The sequence below is a fragment of the Cinclus cinclus genome, chromosome 11 (genome assembly GCF_963662255.1).
Source record: "Cinclus cinclus chromosome 11, bCinCin1.1, whole genome shotgun sequence".
Classification (NCBI taxonomy): domain Eukaryota; kingdom Metazoa; phylum Chordata; class Aves; order Passeriformes; family Cinclidae; genus Cinclus; species Cinclus cinclus.
This window is the reverse complement of record NC_085056.1, coordinates 13,583,928-13,600,441: the sequence shown is the minus strand read 5'-3', so window position 1 is coordinate 13,600,441 and position 16,514 is coordinate 13,583,928. Positions and strand designations below refer to the sequence as shown.

At 37.6% G+C, this 16,514-nt stretch overlaps 1 protein-coding gene across 1 annotated transcript in view; it reads right to left on the bottom strand.

Annotated features, from left to right (window-relative positions):
• ITFG1 (integrin alpha FG-GAP repeat containing 1) overlaps positions 1 to 16,514 on the bottom strand; it is a 73,276-nt gene that overhangs the window by 54,219 nt on the left and 2,543 nt on the right. Inside the window, exons 2-6 of the mRNA XM_062500113.1 lie at positions 15,521 to 15,593; positions 13,986 to 14,131; positions 12,261 to 12,318; positions 11,571 to 11,645; positions 9,016 to 9,110 (exon numbers count right to left, since the gene is read on the bottom strand). Of these exons, the coding sequence (XP_062356097.1) occupies positions 9,016 to 9,110; positions 11,571 to 11,645; positions 12,261 to 12,318; positions 13,986 to 14,131; positions 15,521 to 15,593 (447 nt within the window). The remainder of the gene's footprint in view (positions 1 to 9,015; positions 9,111 to 11,570; positions 11,646 to 12,260; positions 12,319 to 13,985; positions 14,132 to 15,520; positions 15,594 to 16,514) is intronic.

Sequence of the window (16,514 nt, the reverse complement as noted above, 5' to 3'; positions counted from 1 at the left end):
GGTACCTTTAAGAAGCCTAGGATAGTTGTAGATTCTGTAGATATACAAATGGAAGTATGAAACAGAAGAGAAAAAAAAAATCCACTTTTCTGCTGCTGCTGTCAGGGAAAGAATATTGAGCTAGCCGGATGGACCACTAGACTAAGCCTGCAGGGCATTTCCTGCATTCTTCATTTGTGACATGATGCAGCAAAGATAAGGAAAATACTTGATAGCTGGGATAGGAGAAGATCTTTATGTCAGATTCAGGCAGATTTCCTGAGATGCAGCACCTATGGCCTAAGTGAATGGACAGAAGTAAAAAAAACAATACCGCCTGAGAGGAAACCTCCCTCTTAAATGCAAAGTAAAGTGTGTTCACATTTAAATACACTTTCCTATTTTGGATTTAACAGCCAGCGATTAACATAAATACAACATAAGTAATTGGAATATTCATCAACAAAATTCAACAGTCTCGGAGTACAATAAGGAAGTATGGAGGCTACCCACCATTTTAGAACTACAATACTGAAAATCAACTAAAACTTATACCAGACACTTAATACAGAAGGTATCTGATAACGCTGCAACACAAAACCACTACTTTTACCACTATAAAATTAGCATTGTACTTACAACTTACCCTAAAAAGTGAATTGGTGAGCGAATTTGGCTATAATTTAATTTAACTGGCTTAGTAATAAGATGCTGCTATCCAAACTCTGCTACATCTGAACAGTAGTATATATAAATACTGACTTCAGCATTCATTCTTAAAAAAAAAAAAGGAAAGAGATTATTAAAATGTATGTTTCTGCCTACAAAAGGGAAGCTATTCGAGTACTGAGCTCCTAGCTCCAATAACCTAAAGCTCGTTATAGAGGAACCACAGCACTTCCATCCATCTTCATTTGATAGGATCAGGCAATTTTGACACTGTATCAACATATGGCCCACTGAAGACTGAAAAATCTCCCCCAAAAGCAACATAAAACTTGACTGGCTAGACCGCACTGAGTTTATTTAGTGCATTTAGAACTACTCTATATGAATGTCCAAGTCACCCCAGACACAGTCATAAACACTAAAATTGTTATTTGAACATAGCACATCCCACCCTGAGATAGCTACATTTCTGGCAATGTATCTAAAGGAGCTTCACCTAACTACTACTGTCTACAGAGACCCATCTTGGGCAGCAAGAGCGTGGCATTTGTGCCATGGGGCTTGGCAACCAGAGACCTGCACTGAACATAAGCAGCTACTGAGAACCCAGAAGCCTGGAGAAAGGCAGCCAAAGGCAAGAAGCACCTCTGCTGTGGAGATGGGATGGGAGCTGGGGCTGTTCAGTCTAGAGGAGTAACCTTAGAGCCTCTTCCACGACATCAAGAGAGCTGGGGAGGGGCTTTGGACAAGGACATGCAGAGAATAGGACACAAGAGAATGGTCTTAAACTGAAAGAGAGCGGGTTTAAGCTAGAAGTAACAAAGAAATTCTTCCCTGTCAGGGTGGTGAGGCCCTGCACAGGTTGCCCAGAAAAACTGCCCAGAGCCCTGAAAGGTGAGAACGTGTCCCTGCCCATGGTAGGGGGTTGTAAATGAATGAAATTTAAGATACTTTTTAACCCAAGCCATTCTGTGGTAACTGCAACAGCTTATTGGTCAAAGGAAATTAATTAATAAAACAGATTAAAATGTAGGACAGCATTTGAATGCCTTAAACAGAAAGCATTTCTACTTTTCCTGCAAATCTTTTTGCTGCAGAAATAAACATATAGGTAGTTTCCAAACACCCACCCCTACACCCAACAGCAGGTCCAGCTCTGACCCATAGCCCACAGTTTCTCTCACACAGCCAGTCCTAGACTCCTCTCAACCCAGTCTTATGCAGCTCTGCTTCCCTTACTCCATAAGGTCAGTCCTCCTCTAAGAACTTCCAGTCCATCTGAAATGAACAGTCTCTTTTTGCAGAAATGCATCCAGGCTTTGCTCCTCACCATCTCCAGCTACGTTTCCTGCCTTCAGTCTGGATTTCTTCTCCATCTCCTTTCTCCTCCCCTTTCCTGTGCACACATTTCTGCCTTTGCCCCCTTGCTCCCAGGTGAGCACCCAAACACTGGCCACAGTCCAGAGGCACAATGGAAGGGAAGGATTCCATATCCCTGGCTATGGCACAGCCTCTGCTGATGGCTGGTTGAGACAGGCAGCAAGAGCTAGTGAGGACAACAGCAACAACAGCACCCCAGTTGATATTTTTGAAATGTTTCAAACTGGCCAGTTTAGATGAATCTTTTAATCAACAGTAAATCAAACACACAGTATTACAGTCTCACCCTACTTCCCCTGATTTTACTTACTGGAACTAGAAACTGCAGTAAAACCTAACTAAACAGAATCTGCTCCAAGTTCAATTCTGATTACCCTTGTTATTTTCTGTCACTTTTGAGTGTTATAAAAATGGTACTATTTTTAGATGGAGCATTCATTTCACTAATGACTGATTTGACCTTTCTGTTTAATGTCAGAGGGCTTTATTTCAGAATAAAATCCCTCAGCATCCGACTGTCTTGAGAAGCCACCAGGGCACGGGCAACATTAAGTTAGTGCTTGATTTCACATTTACTTCAAAAGTTTAAGTTAATAAAGGAGGGGGAGAAAGTGCCCTTATTATAAACACTATCACCATGGACAAGGCAGTACCCAATTAGAACATTTATGTGTACACTGCAAACATGCCTAAAAATGTTTTCATCAGTGTGGAAGAACAGGGGTGTCTCTGCATATTGCCTAACCAGGAGTTACTTTTGGAGATGAATGTGCCTGCTTTATCTATATGTAAATAATGTGCTGAATTAATAATCTCTGCTTTGCAGTGTGTTGGCAGAATGGTAATAACTGTATTAAAATCATTAAATGCCTTAAAACCCAAGGCAAAATAAAAGATAAACACTTTTATTCCTACCAGTGTTCAATCTGTAATGTAAATAGAGGAAAGTTAAAACCAAACATAACTCACCATTTTTTTTAGTTGTAACTACACAATTTTAGTTGTATAATACTTCTAGTATGCACAAAGCTAATTTTATACAAAGAAGTTAAACACAGTCAGCTTTATTTCTTTACTACATGGAAATAGAAAACAAAATCTTACAAGTTTCATGCTCCTCTTCATAAGTCTTTCATTCAGGTAGAGAAACCCTCTACATGCAGTATTAACATTTGTCAAGTTGACATTAATACTGTCCTAGAGCAAATGGAGTACATCTACAAGAATTTTTGGTGCTAATTAAATGATACAGTAGCTTCCTACTTTGAAAAACTTCAGCAAAACAAAAGGACTTCATATGTTCCAGACAAGCTAATTTGGTAAATCTTTAAGAAATGTGGTTACAATAAGAGATTGTGAATTTATTCTGTCCAAACAGCTCTTTCAAAATGTATTAAGTATTTACTGGAACTATTTAGTAAACCAGGTGATAAACAATGATAAACAACATAACTAAGCTCTACAATCCCTTTCATTGTTAAAAATTACTATAGAAGGAATTAATATATATTAATTCAAAAGCTTGGCTAAATTGGAGAACTAAATTAGATTTATGGTTTACATTTATGTTGCTGAATACACAAAGCAGGTGTGACTATCCTTTCAGTTGTTAGCACTTCAAACATGAGCTTTTAGAGAGAAAATGCTTTTTATTTTCAGCATATGGGCAACAACATTGTTTCAAGGAACAGAAAACCATGACCCTCAAAAGTGCTTTCAGAACCCATTTTCATATTCATATTTTCTCAACAAAATGCTATTTGGGGCAGAACCAATTTACTTCTCACCTGTATTAAGTTACTAATTCACATAAAAATTTAATATAACTCCCTAGTGTATATAACTATCTAGTATATAATTAAAAATTGCAAAAGGAATAGTTTTTGAGACACTTCATAGTGGCAATTTTAAAATTAAAACAGCTAAGCAGATAGAGATCACGGGCTTTTTTAGAAAGATTCAGAAAAAGAAGTTAAACCTAAAGCTCTTTCTTTTCTCAAATGATCTCTACCCATCCTTTGGTTCTCTCTGTAAGGCAAGCTGTGAGTAAGAGAAGCCATCAGCAAAAGCAGCCCAGTCCCAGCAGCAGGAGGAGATGCAGCTAATTCCAGCTCTTGTTTGATTTTATGAGCTGGAACTTCCTGTGGTATTGAGCACTGGCAAGGAGCAAGTGGAAGAATAGGGGTCATAGGAGATCATATCACTCAGAGCATTTTCAATTAGAAATAACAAGCACATTAAGAGTAGAAGTAATGAAAAACAAACAAAACTTTACAGACTCAAGTCCTCTGAACTATATCTTATCTTACACATTTTTTGCCTCCATTATTTGCTGTAAACTCAGAACAAAACAGCTAAAAAATTTTAAAAATTGTACCTGCTCAAAGAATGACATAATGACATGGCTTTACTGAATATTTGCTCTGGGAGAAATGTAAGGGAAGCGGCAGAACCAGAGAGAACAACTTGACTCCAAACACACAACCCCACCTAAGTTTTAAAATGCCACCAGATACTTTGCCAGTTATTTTCATAGTGAATAAATGCAGATCTACTGCAGAAAATCAGCTCTGCTGGTAATATGAGCTGCAGAGAGACCATCAGCCTCCATGAAGAGGAAACTCACTGAAAATAAGACCAGAGAATCTGACATGGAGCATTACACTCTTTTCAGAATCCAGGTTTAAATGACTACAACAGAAATACCACCTGTGATTTGAGCGATTGGTTTTCAAGAAGAAAACCATCTACATTTATACATTTAAACTAAGTGGGAATCAAAAAGAAAACACATTGTGAACGTTCTGGTACATTAGGTTTCTAAATTCCCAAAGCAAAACAACATAAGAACATTAACCACCAGAAATCAGTAAAGAGACTAGCAATTAGCTTACAGCAAGCTGTTTCTGACTAATGATTTTTCTACTTTAGTTTTCCCAAACCCAAATTTATGATTTTTTCCTTCATTTTATACAAACAGCTCCAGAAATATCTCCAATTATACACAACACGTGCTAGTGTTCCACATGAGATCAGCTGTAAAAGCAGCACTTCCAAACTGTGGATTCACATAACCAAGTGACACACGGAATATTTAATACATCAGCTATTCTTCATAGCATTCAAGGATACATTGACAGATGTACAGTATGAAGTTACACTGGGATTCACAGTCCAAGGCAGCTTGTACCATGCATTTGAGCACTTTAAAAGCCTTTGTTGGGCCTGATTTCATGCTAGAAGTCTTGTATCTCTAAATGCAAACAAATTTATGGTTTAATAATCCTGGGTTTTTTGCCCCCAGGTTTAGAAAGACAGCATTAGCCCTAAGTGAACATCTGACATTACATAAAAGTAATGAAGCTGTCCAAATAGGAAAAAAAAAAAAAAAAAAGTGACACAGCAAAATAATCACTATCCCAAAAATTTCCAGTACAACATTTTTAAGACAGGCCTCTTACTTGAGGATCCTGCTTTGGAAATGCTCACCTGGACTGTTTGCTTTATAAAATACACCTGATGTTCATCTGTTCAGACAAGCCTATTACTATTAGCCTCAAGATTATTTTCCTAAGTTAGCTGTGAAAAAGAACTAATGACAAGTGGCAATATGAACTACTAGACACCCAGCAGCAGACCCAACAAGGGCCACCACATTTGCTCCTCACCTTGCAGCCTCAGTGCATGTACCAACAGTGACAGTGATGGGAGGCTGCTTGACCAGCCCAGCTCCAGACATCCCTTCCCAACTCAGCCACTCTGTGAAGCAGATACTCCTCTCTGGAGCAACACATGCTTAATGTGCATGCAGAAAGACACTTGAAAGTTTGGTGTTTAGTTTATCTATTGAAAACATACAGACCCTTTGGTAAAGGTTTTATACTGCAAATTTTTGCACAGTTTTTATGACATCCCTGGTCTAGCTCAGAATTCCTTTCTGAATTAATAATTATAGGGAGCAGAGACTTCTGCATGAGAGTGCTTTCTTTAAAAACAGCAGCAGCATTACTCTCTGAAACAGCCCAGTTTATCTCTCACCAAGAAAGATTAGTATTATCTTTGTTGTGGTTAGAGGATTTTTGGATTATAAAATCCTTACACTGTTAGCCTTTCATGAAGCACTGTTAGGGATTAAACACATCTTTATGAGCAAGTTCTCATATAATGAAATCATAACAATTCAACTTCATTTCACCCTAAGCATGAGAAGTGTGGCAATTAAAAGCTCTGTTCTGAGTGTTTAATATCAGCAGGTTGAAAACGGGTTAGGCAATAAACTAGCAAAAAGCTTCTCAGCCCAGAGAGGATTTCTTTTTATGTCAAGCACACTTTAAATCTCCTAAGCTGTTTATAATGATAGAGTTGCCAAAAATAGCCCAGCTAAAAATCATCAAATTGGCTGCATCTGTTACAGAATACAAAGAGCCCCAAAATATTGCAGAATATTAGAAAAACATTTAAAAATACCTGCAAAAAGACCATGAAGAACGAGTAAAACGGCATGTCCTGGTAATCTATTTGTAAACATAAATCACTGCATCCATCTGAGGTGCAATTATATCCTTATATCCAATTATAATCATTAATAGTAGTGTTGTCTGTGAGTAAACAGCCTGAATATTTCAGTCCAAAAGTCCCACAGCAGCATCAAACCCCATGATTATTAAGTGTTTTGGGCCACATGATTTCAGCAGGCAGATTATTCTGCTGCATCTTGTCAATGCCTCCCTTTTAATTAATACTATTCTAATGTGCACCAGGCCCTGTTCTTAATGAGGCTTTGTTCCCACTGAAGAATGGCTGTGTGGGTGAAGACTGAGTCACAGGAGTGCTCTCCTCACCAGCTCCTGTGAGCCAAGCAGTGCCAGGCTCCATGGAGAAACACTCTGGTAACCCAGCACTGCCTCTGCCCTGCCTGCCCCAGTGCACTTCCCACCACAGCCCCACCAGTACTGCACACACTCACAGCTTTTGTTGTTTTGCCCTCTCCCCCCTCATTTCTATCACCTGACTACTTTGATGACTACCTATGAGTCACTTGGCCAGCTCTGTACAGACACACAAATTAGAGCAGGCACGGTGAGAACACTGCACAGGTGGTTTTTGGAAGAGGGACAGTGAGACTCAAAGTACAATTTCATGCTTGGTTAAAAGCAGCCTATAACTGCTGCTACTGAAAGAGGAGTCAACCTCTTCCCTGTGCTTACATTGGCTCTGACAATCCTGCACCTTGAGTTGGATCAACTTAATAACTCCAGTAATAATGAACTGTGCTCCTCAGCAGCCCCAGTTCCAAGAGTTACTAGAGCTGAGGTCAGGGAACTGCCATACATGTGCAGGCAGGACTAGACAACTGGTGACTTTTCACTTTGGAAGGAAGCACTCTTGGAAAAACACATCAGTCATGAAATACCAGATATACTGATACTATTTTTCAGCAATATATGTCTTATTCCCAGTTAGTCCCATCTTCATAGGGATAGTAAAAAAAAAAAAAATCATTCCCACCTTAGAAGTAAAACATTACTTTAAATAATAATAATACTGTAATATCTTCTCCAGTTTTCTTGTTAGACTGAATTATTTTCCTTACAACTTTCCCCAGGTTCCTGTAACATAACACTTCCCAGAGCACTAAGCATAACACCCTAATGCAGTACCTCAGCCCAAGGTGTCACAGCCTTGCTGCTACAAGCAACTAAAAGTCAGAATCTTTATGGGAAGAGCTTCACAGGAGCTTCTACTCACATCTTGAGATATAAAATTAGATGTGAATCCATAAAAGCTCCCAGCACTACCCACACAAAGCTCCTGACTCTCATTTCTGTTTAATAGAAGAGCTTCCACATAGCAGCAGCACTAACTAGAACTCTTGGAACATTCTTTAGTCTGGCAGCTGTCAAAAACCTTGAAAAATTGATCTGTCAGTGCCTGATCAATGCAAGAACCTTAGACTTCTTACCTTTACTCACCTCTGAGTTTAGATTTCAATGTAGTCAACTTAAAATGCTACCTGGAATGCTCATCTATGCTGCTTCTGCCACTAAAACAGAATTCCAAAATACTTCTAGAGCTAAGTGTGTTAGAACTGGCTATTACATGACACTGATTATGGTAAACAACCATATATTTAATTTTCCAGTTGGAATTTACACTTGACAGCTTCACATAGCAAAGTGCCAGAACTGAATATTAAGGTTTGACTCCATGCTAAAGCAATTAACTTAATCCCCAACATTTATAAGCATCTTAATTAAATTTATGGACTCGTTCCTCTCATTTCCATGCAACTAAACAGGAAAAAGATAAGCTCTCTTTCCAAAATTACCATATATGAATTGATGTACATTGCACATCTAGCAGAAGATAAAGCACTTCAGAATTAATTTAATGTGTGAAGAAATTAAGTTTATCACAATATTTAAATGTGCTTGGAAATATGAGCCAGGTAAGTGATAAATAGATTCATGGTGGTAACTGAATTGCATTGACAAAACACCCCAACAAAATAAAGGAAGAACAAAGTTAGTTCTAGTTCAGTGATAGAAGTAACTACAACAAAATAGAATGAAGTCATAAAGAAATTCTGAAAAAAAAATTTAAGTCCAGTCTTAAAAATATTCTGCTGAATCTAAGCACCTAACTATTCCCAGACTCAAGATGATGCCCTGATGCAGTTGCCATGAACACTGGAGTACAGCATTGTGAAGAGGAGGAAACAACACTTTAAAGGTGAACACAACATCATTCAGAACAAGCAGCAGTTATGATTATCAGCAAGAAGTAGAAAATGCTGTAACAATGTTTATTTTAAAAGTAGTTTTTTAAACCCCAGAATTTCCAAATTGTAGATATTAAAATTAAGTAATTAAAAAACTCAAATCAGAAGTACAAAATCATATAATTTCTGAAGAAATTTGCAACACATGACATTGCTACTTAGCAGAAATTATTTTTAGGATGGTATTTAACATTTCTATGACTTACCAGCAGTGAAGTCATTATTTAAATCAATAAAGGCATGAGAGTGTGGTATATACATTTTGCTTTGAGTTTCCAATGCAGGATGCCATGACAAGTTCCTACAGACAGGAATAGAAATACATTGCATCAATGTGTAGGGACTGTTAATCATGATAATATAGCTTAAAAAAAAAAGTGAAACTTTTTTTAAAGTGGGACAGAAAGCCTGTTCTCCTAATGCTAAGATAAAATTCCTACTTAGCTTACAATATACTAAGTAACTGAAGTAATTGCTTGAAAGGTTCTGTAAAGGATGATTCATAGCACAGGGGCTTTGGTTCCATTTTATTAATTTTCTAAAGCAACTTTTTTTTTGCACAGAACAGTGTCACTACCCACAAAGTCACAGTTAGTGCAAAAGCTCCAGCTGTACTGCAAATCCTGAGACACTTATCCCTGTCTTTCCCTGTTTCCTCAAGCAGCTTTACTTCTGCAAGGACTTCTGGAATCTACTTTTTGATTAATAAATATGAGCAGAAGTAAGCACATGCTGTTAGAGCAGCTCATGCCTGCTGCATGGAAATACACTTTATTTCAGCTCACTTAAAAATCGACACATGAATTAAACTCCCACATTATGATGCACTACTAGCTAATTATGTAATTTCCCAAGCAGGTGATACTTTTATTTATTTATAAATATACATGCCTTGCTGGTCTCTTTTCTAAAAATGGCTGAACTTCCAGCAAACCTCCTTATTAGCAGTGATTTGAAGTGCAGCAAAGTCCTTCAAAAGGCAAAATGGCTTAATCATCAAATATGTGACTTTCAGAACCCTCAGGAAAATCTCAACGTGCACTATGCAACAGCAGGCAGAAATATTACTACTAGTCTGGAACTACTTAATTTATTCCAGTGATATTACATACATATTACTGAAGTTATCTTCCTTGAGAAATTTTATGGTAAAAAAATATTATTCCGATTATGTCCCAGAGATCATAACTAAATCTTATAAATATTAGAATGCATTACTTAAAGAAATAATTAGGTATTTTCTCTAGGTTTTTCTATGTATTTAGTCTTGAAGATTGCCAATGAAGTTAGTTATACAGATCTAGAATAAATCTTAAAACATTTTGAATTAAAATAGAAAAGTGCTTTTCTGAGCATGTGACAAAGCTGTTTTCCATGAACAAGGCACAGCTTATGCTATTACCTATAGCACTCAGTCTTATTCTGAGATATGATGAGCAAGTCTATTTGCATCTTAAAGCTCCTGAAAAAAAATTCCCTCAAAAAATGAAACATTTTTCCCACTTTTTTCCATTTCTCCAAAAGCTCATACGATTTATTTTATATATAATCATTGCAAAGTGTTCAGAAAAACCCTTGTGAAACTGTAATGTTTCATAAGGCATTAGTACAAGTATGATGATATAATTGAAGTTGGAATAATGAACAAAAACACACTACCAAGAAGAGTATAGTTTCCACTGACACATTCAAATGTTATTTACCCTAGGAAAGGAAAAGAGCCAGTTAGGAACTACAGGTACAGGTTTTTTATTTTCAAATGACAGACTTAAAGTTCCCTGGCATCCTGCCCAATAACAGAGACATTGCTACTCTGTATCTTTTGGTTACAGACTGGTTCTTCTGAACCAGTAGAGACACAATCATTTGTTGTTCTTTGATTTTAGCATTCATACGTTAAAAATAATCCTTTGCACAGTCCTTGCTAAGCATTTAAGTATGCCATTATTTTTACTCCAGTATTTGATTACTGGTCCCATTCTAGAAATTTCAGGGCTAGCAGAAATTTTAATAATAAAACTTAGTTCCCTTTCAATTTCATCTCATAAGGCTTCAGACAGCTTCTATATGCCCAAGAGTGGCCTGAGGCACTCCTCAACACAAGGGGTGTGACACAGACATCACTTGTATGCACACCTGTGCTGCTACTTAGTCACCTCTGCTTTTATGTCACTTCATAAATCTCTTCCCCTACATCTCCCTTAAAATATATATAGTTTAATGCCCTTCCATCCTGCACTTCCTGTGCTTTTGATTTCCTATGGTGGCCAACCTTCCCATTACAAATCATTTCCCAGGCAGATGAGAGAGTTACTTTTTTAAGTTACCCCAAACACTTCCGGATTTTTCTTTTGCTGTCTCTTTAATTATAAGATCTGTTTCAATAGTTCTTGCATCATCAACCTGAAAGCAGTTTTTGTACAGCACAAGTTCAATAACACAGATTACAATACTAAATATCAAATGTGTACTAAAGAAATGAGACTATAACTTCTTGGAACTAATTGTTCTGAGAAACAATTTTCCTATTTCAGATGCCTATTATCAGTGGTTCTGTTTTCTCAGCTCTCATGGATTGTCTACTTGCCTCATAAAATAACACTTCAAAGATCAGATGAAGAATGTCACCGAATGCTTGCCAAGGACAGAAGAAGATTCACATTTGCACAGAAGAGTTAAACAAATCCTCCACTTCAGTGGGAAGTGGATGCACAGTGCCCAAGTTCCCAAAGCCATGCTGGCCCTCAAGCCCTCAGCTTACCTGCCTAGCAGGATCTGTGGCTTACTCGAGTCACTCGTCACACCAAACACATCAGGAATCAAGTCTCCATTAAAGCTGAAAATGGAACACGATGTCACTACCACCTCAGTCACTACAGGAGTCCAAACCACCTGTTCTTAAACTCCTCTGTACTAGCCCCTTTTGCCTCTGAGCCCTGAAGAGCTCTCAGCTGTGAGTCCACTCTGAATTTTGGCTCTTGTCTGAGCTGCTGGTAGCAGTAAAGGTCTATCAGTGTTTCCCACTCTGCCTGTGCTTTGGCTTTTCCAGATCTACTTGCTCTCCACTTTTGTTCAGCATTTCACACACAGGCAAGCACATTGTGAAAGGGTTATCTGCTCATTTTGGTATGCCAGTAAAGTTTCTGCTTTACAAAATTCACTGAGAAATGAGTGGGGTTTTTTTTTCTGAATACTCAGAGTACAGAAATGAAAGAAATTAAAAGATCATGCAGTTAATACTGCCAGGATAATATAATATAATATACAAGAATTGTAAAGATAACTCCTTTGGTTCATCATCTTTTGCTAGATCAACTGACACTACACAAACCACCCCGTTCTTAAAAGATAAAGAACACGTGTTTTAAATTTTAGCATTAAAATATATTTAAGCTGCTCTTAGCCACCACTATGAATGTGTTTTTTCTAAAAAATTAGGTCATATACTTACTCCATTACTAAAGGCTCATCAAGAAAAGTCTTATTTAACACAGTTTTATGGTTAAGATCTGAAAACAGAAAGCATTAACTTCATTTAGTTAACAAAATATTCTGACAATTCCATTTTCAACTAAGACAATTATTCTATTAATTTAAAGCCATCGGTTTTATGATTAAAAAAAGGCATCACTTAATATTAAGAACTAAACAGCTTCCTGAAATTTTGCAGGAAAGGTGAGTTACAGTTAAAATACTGAAGGCTTCTTCTCTCTCCACTAAAGTCCTCAACAAATTATTCTAAGTAGATCTTAGTAAAATCTACTTCTGTGTATGACTAGAATCACACACATACAGGAAAACTGAAACAGTTGGGATGAAGACAGACTGAAAGTTTAACATGGTATGTTAAGACTTCTGTTTAATGTTTTGTCACTGTAAAACACATTCTTAATTATACACAGTGAGTCTTTGAAATAAGCAATAAAGGCAGACTTTCTAAATGGGAAGTGAGGAGTAAATTCCCATCCCGTTATCACCTTAGACTTCACTTTTACTAGTAATCCAAACTCCTTGCCAGATCATCCCCATTTGCCTCTTCTCTCCACAATGTTTGTCGTTGCAATTTCCACATTTCATACAACAGTCCCCTCCTACTAACTTGTCTGTCACACTTTATCACCCAAGGAGACACCTCATACCTTGCCAATAGCCTCAGCACATACCAACCACTGCCTGAATTTTAAACCTCTGACTCCTCCTCCAAGCCCCATATCCTCATTTGTGGCTCCCCCAACACCTGGGTTTCTTTTCAAAATAAAATAGAATAACTTAATCCAAGCCCTCATATTCTTCCCAGTGCTGGAGATACCTGCTATTCCTTTAATATTTAATCCATTGCACTTTTTCAGGTTGCTTGTTTCAGCTCTGATTAAAGCCAGAAGCAACGGTGCCTGAGGCAAATTTGCCTCACCTGTAACTATGCCATAACACTGTTGTTTACGAGTTATTATTCTTTGGTAGTTTTTGTGGATTAAAGAGTATTTTCTTTTGCTTATCTGTCCTTGTTCAAACCCTAAATTCTTCCCCAAACCCTTTCCTACCAAAGTCAACAGAAAACAGAAGAGACCCCAAGTGCTCACACAATCCATGACTACACACAAAGAAAGAACCAGCTGTACCTCAAACACTGCTAAGAGACTTCTGAAAATTTAATTGTAAAGGTCTGAAAACTTTCACCAATAGTGACTCTAGAAACCTCTCTTCCAACACCTACTTCAGTGTGTCACTGTCTTCAATGAGTTTTGTTTAATGTAAATATTATATTACTATTGGTAGGCTTAGGTATGCTATTTTGAAAGTTGATGCGCTGAAGTTCACACCAGGTTCCCTGTGCATTTTAAACTGAAGATAAATCTTTTCAGATAGTCTTTGTGAAGCTGACATGCATGATGGGGAAGCCATGAGAAGCAGCTCTTCAGTTAATAGGTACTGCCAAATTAGAATAATGTTTGGTTACGTCTGTTGCATAATATACTGCAAGCATTGTTCTCTTTCATTAATTACTGAACACAGTTTAACAGCAGGATAATATATGGGTGTGAAGCTGAAGAGCTGCTAATCCCTATTTTAGTTGTAAAAACAATCATTACACTGTAAAAATTAGTTGAAACTTCTTGACATTACTTGGAATTAAGAAGTCTAACAATCTTACTGAGAACCAGTCTCAGCAACTCACCTAATGTTTGGTTGTGTCCCCAGAAAATAAACACTGAAAGTTCATCTTTGCCATGACTTGGGGCCTGGGTAGTGAGGAGGACATCCATTTGGGAATCTCCATCATAATCTCCAGGAACTACACTGGTTATGGTGACACCGAGAGATCTGGAATTAAAAACAAAAACCCCCACATAGAAATAATTGTAAAAAGGTCTGCATGAAAAAGCACTTGTGTGCTCAAAGGCTTGCCCAATTATTGTTAGTTGGTCCAATACAATCTTACCCTTCAACAGCCTGGTTTATGATAAAGTCCTTAACTACTGCAAAAGTATCTCAACATCAGGCACCTGACAGACTGCCTTAGTCTAAGGAAAATGACATTTTGACTCTAAACTTCAGCTATCGGGCATTCTTCAACCATATCCGGGTCGCTAAGCTACACTTCGTTAATCCTCACATTTGTTGTAGAACCAGTCAACCAAAATGTGTTTCAGTGAGCAGGATCTTCTGGCTGCATTCCAAGAGCAAGAACATAAACCAACAGGAACTGTTTAAACAGCAGGAGTCAGGCACAAGTAGATTTAAAAAAAGACAATGCCATTTCCTCCTGCCTTCTGCCAGGTCTTACTACTCCTTCCCACCTTTGTTTGTTCTTTCTATCTTTTTTTATTTGCTTACCTACTCAGAGTCTGCTTTACACACACAAACACAGGTCATGTTAAGGATTAAAAGCAGATAATTTCTAATCCATTAAACAAATTAGTTCCTTCCAAGACAGGAGGGAATAAGGAAAAATAAAAATATGTAGAATACAGAATATGAAGCTGAGCTACAAAAGCAATTTAACTTTTAATAAACATAATACTATTGGCAAGCCTTATTCATAAGTAATAACCATATTAGTATTACAGGATATTAAAGCCAGACATATATATGCACATCAACAGATTGGCTTACATTTATTAAAAACTGATGGTTTTTCAAAGGCCACATGTAAACCTGAGAAAGGACGAGATGTCTACTCAGAAATACCAGAACACCATTCTTCGTATCTCTTCTAAATCAGATGATTTTGGCTGGGCTCCATCAGTAACTACAGAAATGGATGAATTTCCTTGAAAACATGTCTTGGGGCTGATACTAATGCTGCCCACCACAAAGACCTATGTATGCTACATAATGACAGTTTGCTTCACTAGGAAATAAAATCCCGAAGACCCAAATCAACTGCAAAAATATTTCAACATATGGGTATTTTGAATACTAGTTTGAGGACAAAACCTAAACCATAAATATTCCATAAGGGGTGGGAAATCACACTTATTAGTTAACAACATAAATGACACAACTCATCTCCACAGATTCTGTCATCTGACAAACAAAACAAAAATGTATCAGGAAATGAATCAGGAAGTTGGTTAAAGAACTAGAGCTGTAAGGATAAGCTGAACAAGTCAGAGGTAACAAGAGCACAATTGCAGGCAGCTCCCACTGAGTGCAGAGAGGCACTTTCAAGGAAAACAGGCTGTGGCAGCATGGAACATCCATACTCACTTCATTGGTAGCTTCACACGGGGCTTAAAGTAGGGTTCCTTCTGGTCAGCCAAAAAGATCACCAACTCATTTCCTGCCAAGGCAAGCAAGACCATGAGCAATACAGGAAGACTGGGAATGAGACTGGGAATGGCTTATGTACAAACCCAGCATTTGAACAACCCTGCCACAAATGACCATTCCCCACAGCAGCAAACCCTTTGAAAGACACCTCATATCACTACTTCCTCCTCATTCCAAAGGAGGCAAAAGGAGCACTTCTTCAATACAACTGAAAGTCAGCTGGGTCTCAAAGGAATGCTAATATCACACATTTTCTCTGGGGGTTTAGTGTTAGAACTTTCTTATTTTTATCACATTGCTTAAAATAAAACTTTCTGTAATGAATTAAGAAATCTTACACATGGAAAACTAATAGGCAGCAGTTCTACAACACCAATAAATGGTTAAAAGCTAACTTCAGTTAATTCTTTCAATACTGTGTCTCACATAGCAGGATCTGATACTGCTTTCCCATGTCAGCTGCCCAAAGCACTTGAAAGGAAACTCAGAATTCACTTGCTTCCCTGCAGCATCTCCTCATTTAGAGGCAACAATACAAATATAATTTCATTATTTCAGGACAATCTAAATAAAAAATTTATGTTGCAGAAATAACTGAAATTCAGGGAAAAAAATAAGAATTTTAACCTCAGTGAGGAAATAAATTTTTCAGTCAGTAAGCCACAATGCACACACACACCCCTCTGTAAGTAAAACATAGCTCACAGCGCAACAACTGTATTTTTTTCTTTCCTTCATTCTCCAATAAACCCAGCTGCAGCACCACAAAATCATTTTCTATAAAAGAATAATTCTAAGGCTCCAATCTTGAGCAACCACAGTACTTTTTATGAGCATTGTTTTATGGCAGAGTTCACAGCTGTGGAATAGCAGAGAATACAAGGTTCCTCACTATGAAACAAAAGGCACCTGCCACAAACCTCTTGAAGAG